Here is a 23998-nt window from a genome sequence, read left to right on the forward strand (position 1 = left end):
GGCCGGGCAGCGCTGGTTCGGCCGCGGGAAGGATGTTTGCCATAAAGCTCTGAAGTTGCTCGGGTTTTTCTGGAGGTGCGCTCCCCGCTGAGAATTTTGGGATGGCAGTTAGGAATGGATCCAAACAGCGCCGGCAGCTCCCGGGGGAGGGAGCCTTGCTCGTGTGCTGGAGGAAGTGTTGGAACTCTCCAAGGAGGGTTATCCCGCCTCTTCAGGGGGATTTATCCCACAGCTAGGAGTTTGGGGTCCCACCGAGGTGGGCAGTGCCCCAGCGGTGCCAGGGTGGGGGTCCCCGCGTGGGCAGGGGCTGGCAGCACCGAACCCGGCCTTTCCCAGGGGAGACCCCTGGCTCCGGTTTTCGCTGGCTCAGCACTTCTGCCCTCCGAGCCCGCCCTGCCCTGCCCTGCCCTGCCCTGCCGGGATGGTTTCAATCACCCAGAAAGCCGCTGGAGCGGCGGCCAAGGTTAACACGGGCAGGATGTGCAGCGTCAGCTCCCTGCCGGGGTCCGAGGAGCTGCTCTGCACCCGCAGGGCTGGGGGGGCACAAAGGGCCTTTTTCCAGCCGGCCGCTTGCCCGCACACGCGGAGTCTCCAGAGTACCGTGAGCCTTGCCCAGAGCCTCCTTGCGCTGGGGCTCACATGCTCCGGGAGAGGGTCCTCCTCCCTGCCGGGTGTGCGGGACTCGCAGCCGTGGGCAATAAAGGTTTTTGAGGTGATGCTGTTCCTGCCCGGGAGCAGGCAGGTGATGAGCCTGGCACGGACCGGGGAGCACGGCAAGGCTCTGGCACACGCTGTGCTCTATCAGGACCAAGGTGGTCACAGACATCACTTCTCACATGCCAGGATTTGGGTTCCTGGCAGCTACAAAAGCTCCCCCGTATTTTTGCACCGCGCTTGGTGTCCGGAGATGGGCAGAAACGGGGCGGTCCCAGCGCTGCCCCGAGGATGCTGCGATGCTCTGATGCTCTGTCAAACACTGCCTGAGGAGCGCAGCCGGCGCGGCTCCTGCCCCACACGGGGCATTTTACAGGGCTGGGCCGAGGGCAGGGGCTGAGGGGGAGGAGGTGGGTGAGCATGGAGCGCTCCGAGAAGGGAGGGAGCAGCGTTAAAGCCGCGATGGAGGGGCCGTTCCCCGCAGGGAGCAGCTCCCCCGCAGCGCTCCCGGCCCGGGGCCGGCGCTGTCCGTGCGCTTCGCACAGCTCGTCCCTTCCAGATGTGTTTTAAAAGCTCTGATTCGTGCAGGGTTAGATCTAAACTGGCTTCGGCTTCATCAGAAACAGATGCGCTGGTTTCTGTTTCCTCCTCGGGGTGGTTTAGCTCGGGCGCGGGCAGGGCGCGATGCCCAGCTGGAGGTGCCGGGCGGGGCGCGGGGGCAGCGGGCAGAGGTGATGGGCATTCGGTCCTTCCCGGATCAGTCAGCGCAGAGCCACCGGCGTCAGCAGCTGCTGCCAGGGGGCCGTCTGTCCTTCCAGCGAGCCCCTTTGGCTGCTGCCCAGCCGGGCACTTGGGGTTTTAATCGTGCATCAAAAACTCGAGGGGAAATTCACCCTGGGGCAAAGCAGGGGGATTCTGTAAAAATAAAATTCTTTAAAGCAATGGGTTTTATGAAAAAAAAAGTAATAGATGGATTTGGAGTTTCTATAGAATCCTATTTACAATTCTATAGAATCCCCAAACCCCTTACTCCAAGGGTTTATGGAGCCAGGAGTGCTGCGTGGGTAGCAGGGCTTTCACGTGGGCCAAGTTTCTCCTCCAGAGATGTTTCCAAAGTGGGTGTCTGAGTGGCAGAGCAGATGATGAGGAAGGGCCATGGGTCTAAGTGCACAAGGAGGGGGCAGAGGGGTCAGCCCCCACACCAGCCTACTCCAGGCCTGGTGCTCAAGGTTTTTTCATTTAGCAGGAGATGAGTCAGAGCTGCAGGGTCCCTCTCAGAGCCCCTGAAGATCTCTGGCTTTGTCACTGACTTCTGGTGAATGAGCAGTGTGGGAGTGACTCAAATCATGGGCTGTGATGGACAGAACCGACAACAGAGGTGCTCAAGGAGCCTCTCCCCAGTGCCCCTCTGGTCCTGCTGGCACCCCCTGCCCTGGGTGCAGGAGCAGAGGATGCTGAGAGGGTTTGAAGGAGCTGGTGACTGAGGCACCTCGTAGGCGTTGGTGGTTTCAGGAAGTCACGCAGCCCCCAGGACCACCAGCACCAGGTCCCAGTCACACACCAGACGTGTCTGCAGAGCAGAACTGAAAGCAGAACTAAAAAGAGGATCTGTCCTCTCTGTGTGGGAGCATCCGCCGAGCAGCCCGGGCTGGGGCCATCACTGCCAGGAAAGGCCTCGGGGACTCCTCGGGGGCAGCAGCTGCTCTGACCTGAGCAGGAGGCAATCCCTGGGCAGCTCAGGAGCTGTCTGTGCCTGCAGCACTGCCTATCCCTGCCTTCCTTCCTCACCCTGGCCCCCAGACCCCAAACACAGCCAGGGAAAATGACCTGGAAGGTTCCCTGCCCATGGCAGGGGGTTGGACTGGATGCTCTTTAAGATCTCTTCCAAACCTTACCATTCTCTGGTTCTATGACCTGGAGCTGGACCATAGCTGGCTTGTATGCAGGACTGAGCATCCCCAGCTGTCCCCCTCCTCCTGGACTGCAGCAGCTGTGGGCACAGGCTCCTGGCTCTGAGGACAGGCTCCCTGAGCAGCTGCAGGCTGGTGGCAAGGCACAGACAGCAGCCAGAGATCCTGGGGCACCAGGGAAGGCCACTGAGGTGCAGATCGAGGCCGGTGTTTGAGAGCAATTTCAACATCCAGATGGGCAGGACTTTGAGAGGCATCGACACCTACTGCAGAAGAGAAATCTGCAGCTGGACATGGAGCTGCCACTGCCCTCTCCTGCCCCACATCCTTCAGGAGCTGAGCAGAGCACCACAGCACCAAGACTGGACAGAATGCAAACCAGGAGCTGAGTTATAATGAACAAGTCAACTGAACAAGCCAGGAATGAGCCTTGGCAATTAATTCAACACTTCTGGCCACCGAGTGCTGCTGAAGGCCCAACGCAGGCAGCAAGTGCCTCCCAGCAGGGACGTTGTCCCTGTTTGACACTGTTTGCCCTGGTGGCAACCAGCTCCTGGGGCAAGCCCTGCTCAGCCCCACCTCCTGAAAAGCTGTGATATATGGTCACAACCAAGATTACACACCCCTCTGCAAAGGGCTCAGAGCAGCAGGGAGGGGAGGGCAGGGACACGATGTTGTGTCTCCAGCCGAAGGCAGAGGTGGGACAGCTCAGGGACTCACACAGGGTGCAGGGGGTCCAGACTCTGCATCCTTGCTCATATTGAGGGAAATCCCTCCCACTTCCCTCATCAAATCCACAGACTGGAACAAATCCTGTAATCGGCACCCAGAACCACTGCACTGGGGATGAGCACTCAGCACCGTGTGGGCCCACTCTGCCCAAGACTCAAACCAAGAGCCACAACCATTTTGGCCACCGAAAAGCAGGGGCAGAGCCAACAGTGCCCACTGAAGGGAGGGTCAGTGTCAGTAACACCTGCACTGGTGGGACCCCTTCCTCCCCACCCTCCCCACTTTCACTTCCACCCTGGTGTGCTCAGTACCTGCTCACTTCCCAAAGCCAAAGGCTTACACTCAACCTATGTGGTTAAATCCACCTTCCCAGGGCTTCTTCCCTGAACCAACTTATTTCTCCCCATACCAACCTCACCTCTTCATGTCTGAGCTCTCCCAAGGGGCATGGCTTGAACAGCCATGATCTGCATCACTGCTGTGAAGGGCTGAAGCCCTGAAATGCTTCCAAAATCCTGCAGCAGCAGCACAGCCACCCCAGTCATCTGCTCCAGGAACAGTCAGTCACACAGGAAGTGATCAGGGCCAAGAGCATCCCACAGCCAAAAAGCTTTAGTTCTCTTACACTGCTTGTTTCTCTACACCTATACTTTGCTGGGTTTTTGTAAGGTAGGAATAGCAAGAGCTGAAAGGGTTGGGGATGCAGCTGGGAAAGGCTCAAAGGGACAGACTCTCCCAGCAAACCAGTGGGTAACAGCTGGAAAAGCCAGGAGCTTTCAAGAGCAAACTTTGCTCCAGCTCTAGAAGGTCTTTCTGTTTTCAAGCTAAATCCATCATCTGCTCTGGGGAAGAAAGAAGACTGCAAAGGGGGAAACGCAGTAATGGCACCAGTTCCTATGAAAAACAGAGAATCAGTCTGTGGAACAAGGGAAAGCAGAGCACCAGGAAAAGCCACATCTTCTAAGCCCACCTTGTCAAGTCCAACAGGGTGGAAAACAGAGTTACACATCAGAAGAGTTGTGGGGAGCACCAAAGACTTGGCAAAAGTCTCTCCAGCTGTGATGGACCGTGGACAAGGCTCAGTAAGAGGCACTGGGCTGAGCAAGGAGCATTTCAGTTCCCCCTCCTTCCCCAGCCATCCCCTGTGCCAGGTGACAGCACCAGCCCGGGCAGCACTCGGCTCTTCTGCGCTGCTTTTCCTTCTCTCACTCCTGAGCTTTAAGAAACGAGCCCAAGGCAACTCTGAAAATTCACTTCTCAACCTGTAATTGAGAAACCTATTTAATAGTTACTTAAACCCGGAGCAGCTCTGAGCATGCAGCAGCTGATGAATATGCATGGCCTGGGATTTGCATTTCATGGCAGTGTGAAGGCAGGATGTCAGGCAAATGAGCTGAGAAATGTTGCCCATGCAAATGTTCACTCTGCTCCAACTTCTCACTGTAATTCTCATCCTTGAAGCCATTTTTGTCATTCTCTTATTTGCATTGGAAATGTAGTAAAAAAATAATGTAACTTCACCGAAATTGGTCCTTCTTCTGTGCAGACAGGATGGATTCTTTACTACATCTGTGATAGAGTGGAGACCTGAACTACTGACAGGCAAAAATAAATGCTGAAGTCCTGCTGACACTGTGCTAGGCCAGGCAGTTCTGAAGGTCTCCAAAACCACATCTCCTTCAGTTAACTTCCCAGCCCTTACCTGAACAAGGCTTGTTATTAGACAAACCACCAGAGATCTTCAGGAACAGAAAAGCTGCTGTTTTCACCCCCAGTTTCATTTTCTGTTTTCTGCTTTCAGAGGGCAGGACCATGAACATGGGACAGCTGCTGTTCCCCTTGAGAAAGACCAGGAAAATCTGCTCATCCAGGCTTTGAGAACCTCAGCAAATGGACTAAACATTGAGATTCCCACCTGCACCACTGCATCCAGCTCTGGGGTCCCCAACAAAAGGACATGGACCTGCTGGAGCAAGTCCAGAGGAGGCCATAAAGCAGCTCAGAGGGCTGGAGCACCTCTCCTGTGTATAGAGGAGTTGTTCAGGCAGGAGAAGGTTCCAAGAAGACCTTAGAGCCCCCTCAGTAACTAAAAGTGCTACAGAAGTTTGAGAGGGACTTTCAACAAGGGCATATGAAGTGAGAGAACAAGGGGAAATGGCTTCAAACTGACATAAAGGGGAGGTTTAGATTAGATATCAGAAGAAATTCTTCCCTGTATGTCTCTTTTACAAGCTACCTCCCAAACTGAAGAACATCTTCAGGAAAGCCACAGGTCACAGCAGGGCTGTTTTTCGGAGTTGTTCTCTGATCTGTTCACAGTCAGATTGTGAAAGGATACAACAAGGTTACATGTTGTCTGTTTGCATGTAAATGCTCTCAAAACAGAAAGCAGCTCTCCAGTTATTAAGCAATTCTCTGCTTGATTTCAGTGCATAACCAGCACTGTCAGTCATTCAGTATTAACTATTTCAAGTTATACCACCTCAAATTTTAGCAGCTTCACAGCAGCACTACAATACTCATATTTTGCCCACAGTATTTTATCACATTTCCCCATTTCCTGAATTCCAACGTGCAAACCCCCTTCTTTCTCCCTGGCCCAAAGCAGCCCAATTAACAAGTTTTAATGGCTGCTATGACAACGTGCCACAAACAACACCCTCCTGGGAGGGCACAACCCAACCAGGTACAACTGCCTGGGGCGCTGGAGCACCGACCTGCTCTCAGAGCAAGCAGGGCAGAGCAGTTCCGAGAAACAAGACTTTTAGGGCAGCAAAATCCACATTTTCCCCAGTGCAGACCTTTTATTAAAGGTTCCCTCCCGGAGAGCTGCTGAACACGAGGGAGGGGGGTCGGTGAGTCGAGTGACCACTGGATGTCACTGCTGCTTTAGGCACGGCCAGCAGGGCAGCCCTGCACGGGCACGGCTGCAGAGTCACCCCACAAACACCAGCACCTCAGCCTGGACTGCCAGGCAGCCAGAAAGAACTTTATAGCACCTCGTTTTCACTACACAGAAGTTTATTATGAAAGTTAAACATACAACACAAAAAGTAGCAAAAGCAATCCTGTAGCTTAAGGCAACTCTTACAGGAGATGAATTCGAGAAAGATGATGCAACTTCAGTTTAAATAGAAATCATGAAAAATATCAAATTGCATCAATAACTTAAAATGCACTTTAAAAAGTCTGCACTAACCAGCAGAGGGGAAGGGCTGTGATCTTAATGCCAGCATTAAGATATGGGAAGCAGCAGAATGCTAAATGATGATAGGGAAAGTTCAGTATTTACACAGAGATAGCAACGTTAATATCTGAGAGCGTCATTTCCTGTGTACTTCTGGTTCAAAACCACCGTCTGAAACGTTAGGAAAACCTTTTAAAATAAATCTTCAGACTATTCCATCAAAAATACACAGATGGCAGAGAAGATCCAAGGCTAGGGCTGCGTGCAGCTGCATGCGTGTGTCCCTTAAATAACTCTTTGCAGAAACACTTTAGAAAAATTACTTCTTTGGGGGAAGAAAAGCAAGAAGAGTACGTGGCCACAGAGTGAAAAAGATTATCTTTCAGGTGAATCACATTTAAATTGAAGTATCAAAATATTTCTATTTGATGAGATTCTCACAGTTTACAGTTAATGACATTTTTAAGTGAATGTTAAATATTCATATTATTAACATACAAAGATTCTCCTTCACATTGACATCTGCTTACATTTTTGCAAGACCTCTTTTGCATCAATTGTTTTGCCATTAATGAGGAACGTGTAATTGTCTTAATTATAGAATTTAATAAAGATTTAACTGTTCTAACCATACAGTTTCTAGCTTTAAAATAATTCTTAAAATACTGAAGTCAGATCACCTATTTTAAAAAGGTATTTAAGTGACATTTTAATCAATCAGGCTGTACAGGAAGCACCACATTTTAACAAAGCCAAATGACATCACATTTCCAATCCATTTTCTTCAAATATTGGATGCAATGAAAACTTTGGAACAAGTCCATTCACCATCACCCCAAATAAACCAAGATTAATTCACACATTAATTCATCCCAAATCTTACCCTGTTAGAAAATGCAATATATACTGCAATGTAGTCTTAACTTGCATAAGATTTAATAGAAGTGGCCTGTGTGCAGGGTGAGGCTTCTGCACACAACCTCATCTCAGCTTTTCACCATCCAGCACAACTTTACAAAAAGCCTAAGATATAAAATATACTTAAAGCAGTTATCTTAAACATGATTTCATACATATCACCTTGGCAGCTGATCATTTTGTTCCCAGTTGAAATGCTGTTGGATCTGATTGTGGAGTTGCAGTATCCCTTTCCAGAATGAGTTAAAAAAATCCCTGAATAAAGCAGAAGCCAGCCTGCGACTTCCTCTGAGTTTCAGTAAAGCACTATGTACAGGGGCCAAGAGCCACCCAAACTCACGGGATACAGATAAAACCCAGGACAGACACTGGGGCAGATGCATTAATGCCTGAAAATATACACTTTAAGAGTTTTATCATTTAAAAAGTGGAACTAATGAATCGTTAGCAGTTAAAAGAATACTGCAACTGTAACGTTTACAAACCCACAAAAGTTTGAAAACTGATTCCAACAGCTCTGATTCACTGGGTTTAGCTTGGAAATAACGCAAAATAATGTCAGCAGTTTTAAGAAGGTCTTGCAAATTTGGAAAAAAAAGAAAACTGAAAGAAAGGTAAGAATGCGTATCTAAAATAAAGCAGGAGCACAATAAGGACGATGAAAATTCCAAAAGCCCATATTAAAAAATTAAGCTTGGAATGCATTGGCTTCCAGCAGTTTTTAAAAAAAACCAAAACAAAACAACAACAAAAAAAAGTTCTAAATCTGCAATATCTTGACCTATTTTTAAGTGACAATTTTTATTACAGTTGAGAAAAACGGTTTTATAGCTGCATAAGTTTCCATTTCACTAAAATAGTGCCAACAAAAATAAGTTTGCATAGAAAAAAACAAAATTTAAAATTGCCACTGGCTACATGCTTAAAATGGGAAATGCAGGTATTGTAACATAAACATAGTGCAAACCATGGCAGTTGGTGGTGACTCGGACTGCCGCAGGTCAGGAACAGACCATAATATACCCAGTTCTCACAGTTTCTGGTCTTTTATTCAATCCTTTGCCAAGTAGAAGCAATGCACGTGTGCAGCCCATTAACGGAGTTTGAGATCATCTCCACTGCCCAGGGTAGACCCAGGACTAGGGTCTTGCTGTCTTCTTGCCTGCAGCAACAAACACAAGTTGGAGATCAAAAAAGGCAATCAGGACGTCATCAGTCAATTTATTCAGTGCATTAACATGACTAAAACCACAACCAATTTAAGGCAGAAACTTTACAATTCAAGCAGTACCAAAAGCATTAATTTTTAACACCAAAATCATTGTGTCCCTCAATTTAATGATCCCCCATAACCAGCAGGAATCCCAGGTGAGGGCTGGGGACCAGCAGCCAGAGGGGTGCAGAGCTCTGCTCTGCCTCCCCAGCCAGCCCTGGGCAGGGTGGGCACATCCCACTGCTCCAAAGGCCCTCCTGCAGCCAGGCTTCAAACAGCACCTTAACAGGCAGCAAGAGACTTCCAGAACAGTTAGGTAACAATTTTGTGTCTCTTTTTCCAAAATAATTTTATTTCCCTTCTGTTAGCCTTTTCTGTAAATGTTTTCAATACCAAGATTTTAGAGAGAAAGGCTACAATGCAAGATGTCAGAGCATGTCACATCATTTCCAAATAAATCTCCCCTCAGCATTTTTACATGGGAAACATTTACTTCAGCTTCTTCAGGAATCAGGAATTATATAATTCTGGAATTATAACATGGTAACACACAAGCATAATTTAATCGATAGATTGACACACATTTTAACACATAATTTCTTTTTCAGTGCACCTGCAAAGTTGGCAAGAATATCAAATTGAGAAAACTCTGGGACTGATAATTGCACCCCTGTATTAAAACAAGTTCTCCTTTAAAGAAATCATTCTGTTAAACAGTTTGAGTTGATGGCATTGTAAAGAGGAAATTAAGGATGGTCAGTCACAGCAATTTCAGTCACAGTTAAAGAGGCTACCTTTGACTTGTCCTTGTTTACTTCTGCCTCCCTTATCTACCATTCTTGTCTGCCCAGTTGGATGCTCCCAGTGATTAACTGGTTACTGCTGTTTAAAAACTGATTTGAGTTCCATTTTCCTTTCATGGGCAGTGGTCCCACTCTGACGCACATGGACCTCATTCAATAAATCCCCCCAGTAACCAACAGGTTTCCAGAGCAGACAATTCCCTCCTGCACTCTCCTTAGTGGTCACATTGCCATTGTTGTTTTGGAAACACCTCCACTATCTGAAATATCACAGTTGCTACCTGCTACCTTTATGTATCCAGTGCTGCCCTTGGTTGCACTTCAGGTGTTCAGGGGTGAGTCAATCTTCTCACTCTGTTCTATCTGGGTGGGTCACACTGACTGAGGGAACAATCTGCTTCTCCTCCATGCAGAACTCTGAAGGTGTCAGCCAACATCATTGCTGGTGCACAACCCCCCAGATTTCTCAGTAATCTTCCTGAGGAATCACATTAAAGCAAACAGCTCTAATCACACACAGCACTGACGATTTTAGTGTTTAAGGGCATTTTCCTTTCAGCCCCTGAAGCAACTTCTGCAAGCTGTCCTCTTTGTGGAGATGCTGAATATTAGAAGATGGTGTTTAATTAAAGATTTTTACATCATTTCCAAAAGGCAAATCATTCAGCTTTGACTATCAAAATCACTGTGGAAAGGTTAATGAAGGAAAGCCCACACTTTTTTTTTTTCCCTTTCAACAGAAAAGTAAACTGTGTTGTAAAGATTTTTCTTAATATGAAATGGTTGTTCAACAAGTCTTAAATTAGTGTGACAGTATCTATTTAGAGTTCTACCAAGATTAACAAAACAGAAACAGTTCCACTTCGCATACTCTTCTCCTATTGAACTGACTGCAACAAGATTTCTTCTGGTTTTAACTGTTGCCTCTTTCTTCTAGAGGGAAACAAAGGCAAGCACTGTCTATAAGAATTACCAAAATCTTACTTCTACTAATCTTCTACCAATTTTGCACTCGATAAACATTTTTACACTTAACTAGAAAAGACCAGCAAGTTAATTGCTGTTCTACTGCTGCTCTAAAAGCAACAGTGTTTCTTCCTCAGAAAGCAAATCACACACACAGCAATTTTATTGTCAAATTTCAGTGAAGATTCCAAGATACGGGCATATGGTTGCATTTATGCTTTGCTTAAAGTGGTCTTTTCTTTCAAAACATATGAAAGAAGCTGTGTGATTCGTGACCTCTCTGCTGCTTGCAGAGTGTGCAGAAGCCACTGGTGAACCACCACCAGATCTGCCCTTTCAAGTGCTGTGCAGAAGGCACGACAAACGACCCTCCAGTGCGCCAGAAGCACTCATTACAATATCTTACACCAGTGTGTGGATAAAGGAGTAATTCTGCAATTCAGTAAGTGGGGATTTACACAAGCAATGGTAACGTGTTGGAATGACAGCTCTGGCTCAGACACCCTCTGCTTGTGCTCTTCTGCTCTGCAGGACAGCACATGTGGAACACGCTGGTTCTGTCCCCAGCCACCCTGCCAAGGCACAGTGAGGAACCACAGCTGTGCCCCACGCACTCAAAGAACACCAGGAGAAATAAAACCTGCTCGGTAAAGACCAGGGGAGTGCCCTGGTTTGTAGGCAGGCAGCACCCCGGGCAGCACCAGGCACTGGGGCTGCTTTTGTTCACTGGCAATTGGCAAAACACAACTTTCCTAGGAAATGCCACAAGATCCTGAACACCACGTGCAGGAGGAGTGTGACTGCCAGTGTGGCAGTGTCTGCTGGTTCTCAGCCCACTACAGGAAGCTAAAACTTCCCTTTTAGACATGTAAAATGGCACTTTCCAGACTTCTCTCAGCCGAGGGTCCCACACACCCAGCACAGCTAATCAATCCTCTGAACTGCAGCATTTGCTGTAATTTTTGAAATGCATACCTTTTGCTGCCATGCAAAAGCACCAGAATTACTCTCAGTGAATAATGAGCTCAGCTTCTCAAGGATTAAGGAGACTTGCTTCAATTAAGAAAGATGCATCTATCTTTGCCATTGGGAAATGGAATACCCTGCCATGAGTCATGCATAATGAGCCATGAGAAAACAGTAGTTATTCATTTTTTTCTCTGCATATTTCATTTTTTTTCAGTCAAATGCTGATTTTAAGTTTGAAGGAGCACTACTTTGCATGTCCTTCATCTGCTATTTAGCGAAAGGATAAAAAAATATTTGCTTGTGAGAGAAACTTGTAAATAGCACACAGATCCCACCAGAGTTGTAATGTTCCTAAAAATGAACGTATTTTAACCAACATTGCCAGTTTCCTTCCAAATGTCCTGAAATCGAAGAGTTCATGCCGTGGACACATCAGGAGTTTCAACACCCAAAAATACTTGGCACTCAGCTTCCAGCACACCAAGCCCTGCAAATCTGCAGCAGGGCAGGAATTGTGAGTGGCCACGAGCCATTCCCAACCTCCTGCCCTGGAGATGGTCTGATGGCCCACTGAAAGAACTGCAGGAACATACCTGGCAAAGAACCACCCCAGAGCCTCCTATTCTAGATTTATTCATGCTGAACTCGCAGTGCTGATACCAGGGGGGTAATGATGTGCTGACAAAAAAGAGTTACTAACAAAAAAGAGTTACTAACAAAAAAGAGTTACTAACAAAAAAGAGTTACTAACAAAAAAGAGTTACTAACAAAAAAGAGTTACTAACAAAAACGTTTTGACTGGAGGGTAAACAAACAAATGTGGCCCCTGCAATACTCTTACACCTGTGCTCTCTCCAACCCTCTGATGTCTGAGCTTTTTCCAAGGCTAATATATGTTAGCTGGTATGGACTGAAAGTCACATTAAGAGCATGATGCAGTGTTTGTATTATATTATTTTTCTTCTCAATAAATTAGATAGTCTAAACTCGTCAAATCGTTAATTTTTATCACTGACTTTTTTGAAAAGGGACTGTGTTGGAGCCTTTACATCTGTTCCTGGGGCACTTAGGAAAAACAAATCTAAGAATAATGGCAATTAAGGAAGGAGGCACACGAGCAGTTCCTCCAGCTGCCAAGAGAGTCAGACACCCTCCTCCTCCTCCGCCCAATCCTGACCCACGCTGCAGCCAGTGGTGCTTTCAGCTGTGCCAACAAAACTCCTAAAAATGACTTTGAGAAAGCCTCTGTAACTCCCCCCTTCCTGTGCCTGTTCTGAGGCCTCTGATGTCCCCAAGGCAGCCAAGCCCTGTCACCACATGAGCTCATTGTGGACAGAGGCTGCAGTCCCACCGTGTGGTTTACACGAGAGCGCCGAGAAAGCAGAACTGAGAGAGCTGGGAGTAAACTTAGCAAGCATGGCCAGGGTTGCCATGAAGATGGCCCTCCCTTTCCATGAATCACTCAAAAAACCAGCAGGGAAAACTGGGACCTCAGAATGCCAGGCAGTGACGTGACAATAACTTGGGACACTGGTGAAGAGGAGGGAAGGAAGAAGGGCTGTCATGGAGAGTAGCCAAAATAAAGTCTCTTTGTGGACAACTCCACTGCAATTCTTTAATGGGATTCTGGCAGCTCCATCCTGCTGAAACAGAGCAGATGCATTGTGTGCCCTGGCATCTGCCATCTATAGTTTACTAAATAAGTGAAAAATCAGGCTATGTTATGAAAAACTAAACAGTGAGCATTTGGATTCTCTTAGAAGGACTGTCAGCCTCTTGAAGAGAACTGCAGGATAAAACCCACCCAAACCAAAAGCCCTGAAATAAGGACACACCTCAGCCCTGCCAGCTGCCCAGCCTGCTCTGCCAGCAGCTGCTGGGGAGCTCCAGAGCAGGGCCAGGCCACTCAGCACATCTGCTGGCTGCCCCAGGCACCCTCTGCCCGAAGCCTCTGCAATAGCTGCATCTCTGTTTAAAAGCCCTTGTGAAGGTACCAACCCTGGTGCACCACACTGGTGACTGCAAGGAAAGGAAAGGAAAAGGCACAGCAAGAGCAAGGAGCTCTGAAGAGCTTCGAGCTTCGACTGAAATTTTTACTTTCGTATTAGAACTTCTTTTCCAAGGGAAGAAAAAAAAGCTTGAAATGCTCCCTTTTAGAAAGTATTGTTTGAAGGCTGGTCTAAAGGTTATAAATTTATAATTAATATTGATTGCCTCCAGACAGTTTTCCTCTGTTGCTCAGCCCCTTTCTAACCTTCATTGACTGAAAGAAGACGCTTATATTACAGTATTCCCTGATTTGCAAGATTGATCTCCTCCCTCCTGCAGTCAGCATTGATTCTGCACAGCACAAATTGTTTTTCTGATATATGCATTCCATGGCACTTTCACACAAACACCAGCTAAGTTCTTGTGAAGCAAACTAGTCATAACATAACTGGCTTACTCGTACTGTACTCACTGCAGAACCTCTTGAGGCAAATCCACACCCACTTTAATGCCTCTTTCTAAATTATGTTGTATTCTTCCTGCACAAAAACAAATTACATCTATTTATGGTTGTACACACACAGAAGCATTTACCAAGTGTACACTATCCATTGCATATGAAAAATTAACAGTTTGGGTTTCTTTCATATCCAAAAACCTGTATTAAAGCTTACACTATTTTTAAGTCATTGTCAGTTTGGAGAGTACATACAATAAGTATTAGTTAAATTAATTCCAGATTAATTTTTGAGGAAAAAAAAACCCTAAAAAACAAAAAAGTTGAAGAAAAAAAAATAAAAAAAAAAACCAAAAAAAATTAAAAAAAAAACCCCTCCAAATTTATAGTTATGCTATACTTTCTTCTGAAGCCAGTAGATTTGACAAAAACACTTATAATTAGTTAGAACATTTATTTACACTAAGAGTTTCATCTTTAAAAAAGAATAAGAAAGAAGGGAGAATGATTTTACCGTCTAGAACCTTGGAAGAACATGAAAGCATAAAAGTCAGTCCTACTACTTGATTTTCTTTCAACTGTAAAGTGTTTACATTTCTGTAGCAAAATCCTGTTTGCTTTTTAAGAGTTCAGGACTTCAGCACAATTAAATGAAAACATTCCTGACAAACAACAAAAACGTGTAAAAATCTAGGGCAGGACTCAGCATTTAAAACGTAGGTAAATTTTTCTCCAGCAGTTTTTAAAGGCTGGGGTTGGTGGGGGTTTTTTGGTGCTTTGCATTGAGAAGGATTGCTACTGGAAGAAACAAAGGTTTCAAACCAGGGTTTTTTTTCAGCAAAATGAAGGTTTTTAAAATGGGAATTTCATGCAGTTTCCCAAAATGGTTCTGCTTAGGCATTAATGTAATTTATATTTAGCACAAGACCACAAACAGACAGATTGCTAGACTAGACTGTCTCAGGGACAAGCAAACCACTCTGCTTCTTTACTCACAGTGTTGCTAAAACAAAGAGCATGGCAGTAACATAGGAAATGAACACAAAGTAGAAAAATATGACATTTCAAAAATAGTGGTTGAAGAAATGACATTGGAAGGCTGAGAACAGATCCAGCCCCTCCCCAGGTAAAGCAGTGGGAGCATCCTTAGCTGAGCTCCAGTGACACAGTCAGACAAACTGCAACCTCAGACCACTTCAAGTCCGAAATTACAGAGTGGCTGTACCAAACAAACCTTCACAAAACACCCTGACCTGTGTGCAGCAACACCCCAGAGAGCCTCCTCTCATCTCCCATCCCTGGAAAATCCCCCTCTGTGCCATTGCTCCAGCAGGAGCTGGAGGAGGCACCTGCCTGTGGCTCCTCTGCACTGAGCACAGGCCCCTGCTTTCTGCAGGGTCTGATCTCACGAGGAGGAGCTGTTTGAGTCTCTCCCAGCCACTCAGGACAGTGGAACACGTTCTTGCATCACGTTACTGGGGCCAGAAGACTGAAGAACAAGCAGAGGTTTTTACCGGAAGACTGAAGCGTTTCTAGACGGTGACTTGGCAGGAATTTCTGCAGAAAACCTCTCCTGCCCCTGAACCCTGGGCACTCAGAGTGAAACCAAACAGCAGAGATGCTCCTACTGACTGACTCTCTCAACCAAGACACAAGGAGATAAAGACACAGTGAAAATTAAATACCTGCCTCACAAACGTCCCTTTAGTCTCCTCACTCTCTTCTGTTTGGTAAAGGGGGCACAAACACTTCAAGTTCATATTCCTGTTCCAGAATACACCCCTAAAGTAACAGCCTTAGACCAAGTTTCCCAGGTGTAGCACTTGGTCATGGAAAGAGAACTTTGCCTTTGACTGGTGTGAAGCCATTAAATAGTCCAAGTCTGACAAGCAGCTCAGTGTTCCTAAACTTAATGAGCTTCCATCATTTATTTCATTTTTTTTTTACAATAATCTTTAACCAGGGACAAAGTCTTTCTTTGTGTGTATCATTAAACATTCACTGTCTCAGCATTCCAATGTTTTTGTAGAAGTAAAAGCCATTAGAATACATTATTAATTTTGAAGGCACTAAGAACACTCACTGACTTCAAAAGCATCTTTGAAACAAAGGAATCCTGAACAGCGAGGCAGGATTTGCAGTATCTGATGCAACCAAGCTACACAAGTTGATACAAAAACTCAAAAGCATCCTGTATTCAAAACAAACTATGTCAAAAATGTAACAGAACACAGTTCAACTCAGAGGTGCTTCAAAACTTCAATGAAAATTCCTAAATCCACTCACACCCTATTTACATTCGAGGAGTGCACAAAAACACAATCACCACTGGAAATTCATGCACAACCTACCTCAGATTCTGTTCTCAGATGCAAAGAATATGTTCATTAAAATAAAGATCTGGTGTGCTAATGTGGTCATGAATGGAAGTATTTGAAGAAAAGAGGGCAAACAAACTTGACAGCACTCTGAAGGTTTTTTGTTGGTGGGGATTTTTTTTTTTAATGGGTTGGGGTATTTTTAGGATACTTAAAAATGAAAATTAATAAAGCAATAATTTCTAAATTGTTACCACACTTCCTATTTTTTCCCCTTTCAATGTGTCCAATTGCCACATACGATCCACTTTAACTCCTTTCAACAACTTATCACTGATCACTCCTGTGCAAGGATATACCACTTTAAGTCTACAAAGAGACTTAGAATAGGGAATCCTTTTTACCCAGAAAGCTGTATAAATAAAGAATTTAATCTGATCATTTTCATATGCTGCCAGGCTTTGGATGGATAAATGTTTCCAAAGAGCTGGCGCCTCTGTTTTGGGTAGGAGTGGGTGGAATATTGCAGGATTCCCCTGCCCTCCCCCACTGAAGCAGAATCTGGTCTCTATTAAAGGCATTTTGGCTGTAATTCTACTGTCAGGAATATCCTGATTTTACACAGTGTTGCAATTCCTAAAACCATCATTAACACTGATGAGATCCTGCTCCACGGCTGCCAGTTCTGAGTTTTGCTGTCTGTGCCAAGCTTAGAAGGAAAGAAAAATCTCAAGTTTTAGTGATGCTGAGAGCTGCGTGGAGATCACATTAAAGAGATTATGAGGGCAGTACCTTCATGTGTGTGTAGCATAACATCCACAAAAATTCACTCAGCACACTTAGAACTGACCTTTTCTATAAAAAACCCTTCAAGTGTCATCTCTGTAGTACAGCCAAAGATGCTGTTTGACCTTTTGAAGTGCACGGGCAGTACCCAGGGCAGGCTGGATCAGGGTTTTTCCAGCTGCCAGCAGTGCAGGGTCAGCAGGTACCACTGACAAACCCTATTTCCAAGCTGACTCTGCCCAGCTGCTGCATTAGAGTGGAAGTCAAGGAAGCAGTGACTGGTTTGGAAACCTGGTTCCTGTTTAGGAATGCACTGTAAGTCTGTCTCTGCTCTCTCCCCTGTCCCACCCAGGAGATCCCAATTTTTATGCAGTCCTAAGATCTAGATTGCAAAAGCTCATCTGTAAACATTCCAGGGACACAGTCAGAACATCTTACCCCAAACACACAAATGAAAACTGAAATGTGAAAACCAATTATAGACCTACATTTGAGGTAAAAATCTCTTGGTTACACATATTAAACATGTACAGTAAAATAAATAGCAAAATATGAACAAAAATGTATTGCAATTATTAAAAATCTGTATTTGCCATCACATAAATTTGATGCACCTTTTGACATTGTTTTTATTCTGCTTAAACATATTTCAAATCAGGAATTTTTCCTTTTCCTTTCTGTAGGTGATTACACCAGTGCTTTAGAGTTAGGACAACAACTATTGTTGTTTTAAGAGAAAATGGGTACTAACAGCTAATAAGGACATCACCTAATGACAACTGCCTGCTGCCTTATTAAGAGCAAGAGTCTTTTCAGTAGTTATTGAATGCAGCTCCTGCAGACAGACAGGGATGGTGCTTTTTGTGTCTCAGTGTCAGGAGTTTTGATGTCTGTCATGAAACCCCAGATGCTCAGTATTACCTCAATCTCACTGTTAACTGAAAGAGTTTTTTTGCACAGCTTAGCTGTAAGGAAGTGTTTTCTACACTCAGAGGAAAAATTAAGTCTCTCAGAACTGCAGAAGTTATTTCATGAACCCTCGAATGAGGGTTGAACCTTCACCATTCAGTATGCACACAGCTGCTTCTCTGCAGTGACAGGAGTGGGGATGAAGGACACAGTAAAGGAAAATAAATCAAGAAAAGCTTTAAATTGAGGTCAAAGACATAAGGCCAGACCTAAAGTTCCTACTCTGTGTTGTTAAAATTAGAGCAGGTGCCACAGACTTAAAGCTAATTCTACCTTCCTTCTGAACTGAGCCCACAGGCAGGTTCCAGCTGTGCTGTGACAGAATCTCTCAGCTAATCCAGCTGTTGCTCCCAGGATCCAGCAGCAGCCAGGCTTCCAAGGCAAGGATCTGACCCTTGTTCCAGCAGATCCCTGACCCGGCTGCAGCAGTGTTTGCAAAGAGACACCCTCCAGCCACCCCTGCAAAGTGAGAGACAGTGTTCCCTGTCTGCCTGTTCCCTCTCATTCTCATGCTCAGTGTCTTCCAATTGTACTTGGAAGGGAAGAAAGTCTGTCTCATCATCCCAATTATCAGAAGGGATGCCAAAAGAAAAGTAGCTTAGCAATAACAATAATCAAATTTTCTAAAAACTGGAGCACCAGCAGATTGATCATATTGGATTATAGCAAAGCCAGGCTGCACTGATGAAGCAGGAAGTAAGAAACAGCCTTAGTAAGGGAGAGAAATTCAGAGCATTTCTGTGTTCTCCCTATTCTCTGCCCTAACTTGCCAACTCCCCTCATGCATTATTACTCGTCCTCTTACAGCTCCTGCCTTTCTGACATCTCAGAGCAGCTGGTTTCCATTCCCTTTCCTGGCTCCTCTTTTCTGCTCAGTAATTTCTGCTCTCATCAAGAAAGAACAAGATTCAATACTGTGGGGCCCTGAAGAAGCAAAGAACAACACAGGGGGAACTACACCAGTGAAAGAGAGGAGCAAGGCTCCCTGCCAGCAAGAAGAAGGTGAGAGGACAATAGAACTAGCCTGTGCAAGAAAGCAGACTGTGGCATCTGATTAAATTCACTGAAAATGTTTCCCACAACATGGGATAGTGAGATCCAAAATTATGCCCACAGCTCCCAAAGCCTTTTCTGTGTTCATGAGAAATGCACGGGGCAAAAGATCCCTCTCCCTGCTATTAAAGTATCACTTGAGAGAGAAATGGAACTCTGTGAATAAATATGTCCTTACAGCTTAAGTACCCATAGAAAAGGCCATCTACAGAAAGGAAAAAGGATAAAGATCAGAGAATTCTTATAAAAACTTTGAAAACTTTAAATCCATTTTTACAAGAGTTAAAACCAATGCATTTTGCAATTTTTATATGATGGCATTGAACAAACAGAAAATACACAACACTGTACAAACAGACAAACAAATGGAAACAATCTAAAGGTTTGGGAAAGTACTAACCAGTTACTGACAGCAGCTGTGAAACCCTCACCTCCATTTCCTCCCGATGAGACCTGTCTCTGTCCTCGAACTCGCGGGTTCTCCGCCGAGCCTCCTCGAAGGCTTGTTGTGCCAATGCATCCTCCTGCTACCAAAGCAGAGACACAGGGTGACACAAAAGGCAACCCTCCCTTCTCCCACATCACAGTTCTTGTGCACAGTGAGGATCACTCGGCAGCAAAGTCAAGAACGTCCCACAGAACCTGCCAGGACAGACGAGCTCCAGCTCAGCCAGCCCAGGCCAATGAAATAACACTCACCTTCACTGCAGCAGCACAGACACCAAGGCTGGGGCAGCTTTGGTTAAAATACATTTTCAAGGGAGAGCTGCTTTTCCAAAGTAGTTTAAATGCTGCTGTTCTTTGAAAAAGTTAGGAATTCTCAGAAGTTGTATGAAAAAGGCAATACAACTTATTCTCCTCATAAAAGTAATTTTGAAGGCAGTATTCACAGGTATAGCTAGTCAGAGTCCACTAGCACCACTACATAAACAATGGTAATGTAATTCTCTTGCATTTAAAAAAAAGTATTATCTAAGTTACAAATAAAATAAATCCTTCATTTTATCAAAAGCTGCTGCAGGTGCATCAGTATGAACATTCTTAATCCTTATGTTTTAAATTTATATAATTATATAAATTTATAATCCATATATTATATATTTATAATTTATAAACACATACATTTATAAATTAAATTCTATAATAACAAATCTTTATTATTTAAATTTCATAAATCCTTATTATTTAAATTTAGGTGCATAAGAAAGTGCAAAGCAGAAATTATTCCTCCACTAATTAGCACACATTCCCATACATTGGAGGAGAAACCTGCAGCTTTTCAACAGCTCTGTAGTTCATTTTCAACAATGGCTTATGCACAGGAATAGATTTAATAAATTAACACTCAGAAAAAAAAAATCCTTCAAACTGTATCTTCTATTAAAAAAATGTTTTAAATAAACTCTTATTAGTATGCAAAGCCATTATTAATTGGCTTAGAAGTTATTTCTCTTAAAGAGGCCTTTTAACACATATTTTCTGTTCCCCATCAGAATTTTTACATTTTCAGAATGGAAGAGTCGAGTCTAAAGAGGTTCCACAAAACAGTGAAGGACAAACTGTGTTGGTTCTCCCTCCTCCTGGCTCTCCAGCTGGAATTACCACTGACCCTGCTCACCATTCCCACACACAGACGTTATTTCAAAGCTGATCATTTGAAGAGAAGCCAACCTTGACTGCTGGAGGACACAAACCTGCAGAGAGCCCAGCTAAGTGTTCACCTACCAGGGGACTGAGCACATCAATTTTTTAATTTCAGATGAAGCAAGCCCAGCCCCAGAAAACCTTAAATTGCCTTTTTTGCCGTGGGCACAGTGCAGGGCCCTGGAGCTGCTCTGGGAAGTGATGGGAAGGGGCTCCCTCAGGCCCAGGGCAGGGAAACACAAACAGCTGCCAACCCACTGCACAGCTCCCAGGAAAGCCACGGAGCAAGGCAAGGCTTAAAGCTGCCAACAGCATTTTCACACTACCTGCTATTTTTAAGAGTAGAATTTGGCCCTTTATAGCTATCTTAATGTTCATCCAAGGCACAGCAATCAAGGTCAGACAGCACAAAGTAAGTTTGTTCTTAATAATGCAGAAGGAGAGAGAGAAAACAGATAAGCTCATCTCCCAGATGACTACAGGAAAGCTGCCTCCTGGTTTACAGAAGAGAGTTATGTCTTTATTACCCTTTTCTTAAACAGACTTAAATAGAAGCAGATTCTTTTACATCAAAGGTTTTTGCATTTTGCCATCATTTACAGTGGTCATGAACTGAAAGGATGACACACAGCCTCAGCCAGAATATTTTAAAGAAATGGTCATAACCAAAAGAAGCCAAATTAGAAATTTATGGGGGGGAAAAAATCAGTATGTTGACATGCAGGGTGAAGATGTGCTGACAGCTGAAACACTGGTTTACTAATGTCTGAGAAAGCAGAAGAAAAAAGCATCAGAACTTTCTTTTTTTTAGTAAAAAAAAATAAAAATTCTGCTCTACTCTTGGTGATACATTCTAACAAATTAACCAATGTCTCAATCTTATACAACAGGAATTTAACAAACACTTTTAAAAATGTCACTCGATTCTAGGAATTACAGCCTAGTGAATGCAGCTGTATGAGACCAAACAATTTATACATCTTAGTTTTATTCCACAGAAATGCTCCTGGTATGAATCTAGTAAGAAAAAAAAGAATAAGCAAAACATGAGCTGTATCAACACAACAGAATGAAAACAAACCTCCCAATCCAGAAAATTAAAAAAAAAAACAAAAAAACAAGACAGAAGCTTACAGCCCCCCACTTATACACACAACCCCCCAGAGCAGCCTGGTAGGAAAAGGTTTGGTGAGATAACAGGATGCTCTACTACAGAGGAGATGCAAAACTGCTGGAGACAGGAACAGTCTCTTAAGGACACTCAAGTATCAAATCCAGGGAAATTTCAGCCCCAAATAGGGAAGATATTCAAGGGTATATGTACATCTGTGTGTGAGTGCATCAAAGGCTGAACAAGCAGCAGAATCAGGGCCTTTAGCAATAAAGAGTAAGAGTGCTCAGTAACCAGACATGAACAGGCTGAGGATTAAGTAGAAAACAGTAGGTTAACAGTTACAACTAAAGTACTTCAGTGTTATGCATGTGAATTTTCTTCCTAAAATATCTGCTGACCTGCTGAAGGATAGTATCACTTCTGAAGTGTGACAGCAAAGAGAAGTTTTATCTGATCTCAGCATTAGTTAGTAAAGAAGTGGCAAGAGACAGGAAAATGCGAGAGCACTACTTTTGTACAAGGCAAGCCTTCCAGAAAATGGGTGTGTTTGAACACCAGCAGGACCTTTTCTTACAAGGGACAGTGGGTACCACAGGCCCTACAATGCAGAGTAGGAGGCACTTCAGCCCAATGTGACATCAGTGTTATTTTGGGATGAATGTCAGCAGTTGGGTCAACGGCCTCTAGCAATATTACCACAGTTTTAAACAAGGAAACAGAGTGACAGATACAGGAAAAAGGAAACTTAAGACTGTGAAAGATTGCCCAAATGTTTCCAATACTAACAGATGTAAGGGTGCAGCTCCTTCTGTGCCTGTACAGTTCCTCATGGCACCAGGAGCCCTTGGGTACTACTGCTGTAGCAAATGAGGTGACATTCGCTCACATCGCGACATCCTGGCTCACAATCGCCAGGAAGCACAAACTGAACACAAATTACACGCCTGTAACTGAGTGACAACACATCCACACAGGGCAATACCTCCAGCTCAGCACCCTGTACTCACAGGGGGAGTGTCAGAGACAGCACTGACACCTGGGAGCACACACACATCCCCTCACACACAGACAGAGCACAAACCACAGCTCCAGGGCACAAACACTTCCTGGAGACAGCAAAAACGAGTTGTGAAGTGTTGTTAAGACAGCATTTACACATCAAGAAACTAAAATAGCTTAAGCACTTGCAAAAATATTTATTGCGAAATTAAGAAGAGAAAAATTGAACCAGAGGTCACCTGAGCTCTCTCCTTTTTGGAAGGGTGCTTGTCTTTTTGAGGAAAAAATTTAGAAAGCAGTGACACTGTCTCCTTCTGAGTGCATGTTCCCATCAGTCTGCTCTCAGTTCAGAAGTCCTGTGATTTAGTGTTACATATCAAACTCACTAACTGTAGATCAAGAACCTTGGGATTTATCCTGCACAGTCCTCAGGGCTCTCCATTTGTCCTGGCTGTGTAAGCCAGTGCAGCCCAAAGGCCTCCTGATCCATGGAGTCCAGGGCACTGACTCTGCTGCAACTGGAGCTGAGCTCAGAACATCAACACACAGCTTTGCAAGAAGTGAATGCCCAGCAAAGAGTGGATTTTGAGCAAAAGCTTGGCTTGTGGCTTTTCTTGTGCATTGACAAAAGGTGGCAGGACTATTCTCTCTTTCTAGGCACCATGGAGAAAGCATGCAGGGCTGTGACTGCTTCTAAGACACTCTTTTGACACAAAGCATTTCTATTTAATCCAGAACACAGTCATATTAAGAACATCTAATTAATGTGCAAATTGGTTTCTTAAGTTAGGGAGAGGCACAGCACCACAGCAGAGGAAACTTCTTGGTATTTTGGTGGAACCAAGGGGTTCCTACTCATGATGTAGTGACCAACTGCAGCTGTAGAAGGACTGAAAAGGAAACCCCACAGAAGTGAGGGCTGAGAATGAGGCAGAGAGTGGAAAGAGAAAATGCATCCTTGTTTAAATCCAGGGCACAACTGCCAGGAGTAACCCCCCACAGGGCTGAGTTCATCCCAAAATACAGACTGTAAGTCATAACTCTGGTAACTGATGTTACTACATCCAACTTACTGTCCAATACACAGACAGGTGATCTGCATGGAAGCCCACAACAAACCTGGTGCAGCAGCTTTTAATATCAGTTGAGTGGATTTGTTACCAAACTACATTTCAAAAGCAAAGACATGTCTCAAGTCTGACCAAGTTAAAGAATCCTACTGTGTAAGTGAACCTTGTCTAGGTGACATCCACTTTAAAAGGCATTTCCTCTGTCTTGACTTTTTTCTTGTACATGTCCAAAGATTCAGCTGCTAGA

General features: G+C 44.6%; 1 protein-coding gene across 2 annotated transcripts in view; it reads right to left on the minus strand.

The window, feature by feature from the left end:
• Positions 1–6299: 6299 nt before the first annotated feature.
• CBFB (core-binding factor beta subunit) overlaps positions 6300–23998 on the minus strand; it is a 39426-nt gene continuing 21727 nt past the window's right edge. Inside the window, exons 5-6 of one of the 2 annotated variants that reach the window (XM_017824475.1) lie at positions 19356–19451; positions 6300–8563 (exon numbers count right to left, since the gene is read on the minus strand). In XM_017824475.1, the coding sequence (XP_017679964.1) occupies positions 8495–8563; positions 19356–19451 (165 nt within the window). In that variant the 3' untranslated portion in view covers positions 6300–8494. Of the gene's footprint in view, positions 8564–19324; positions 19452–23998 lie in introns of both variants that reach the window. The other variant, XM_017824476.1, reaches the window with a different exon arrangement.

This window comes from Lepidothrix coronata, unplaced genomic scaffold (assembly GCF_001604755.1).
Source record: "Lepidothrix coronata isolate B3197 unplaced genomic scaffold, Lepidothrix_coronata-1.0 Scaffold110, whole genome shotgun sequence".
NCBI classification, from domain to species: Eukaryota; Metazoa; Chordata; class Aves; order Passeriformes; family Pipridae; genus Lepidothrix; species Lepidothrix coronata.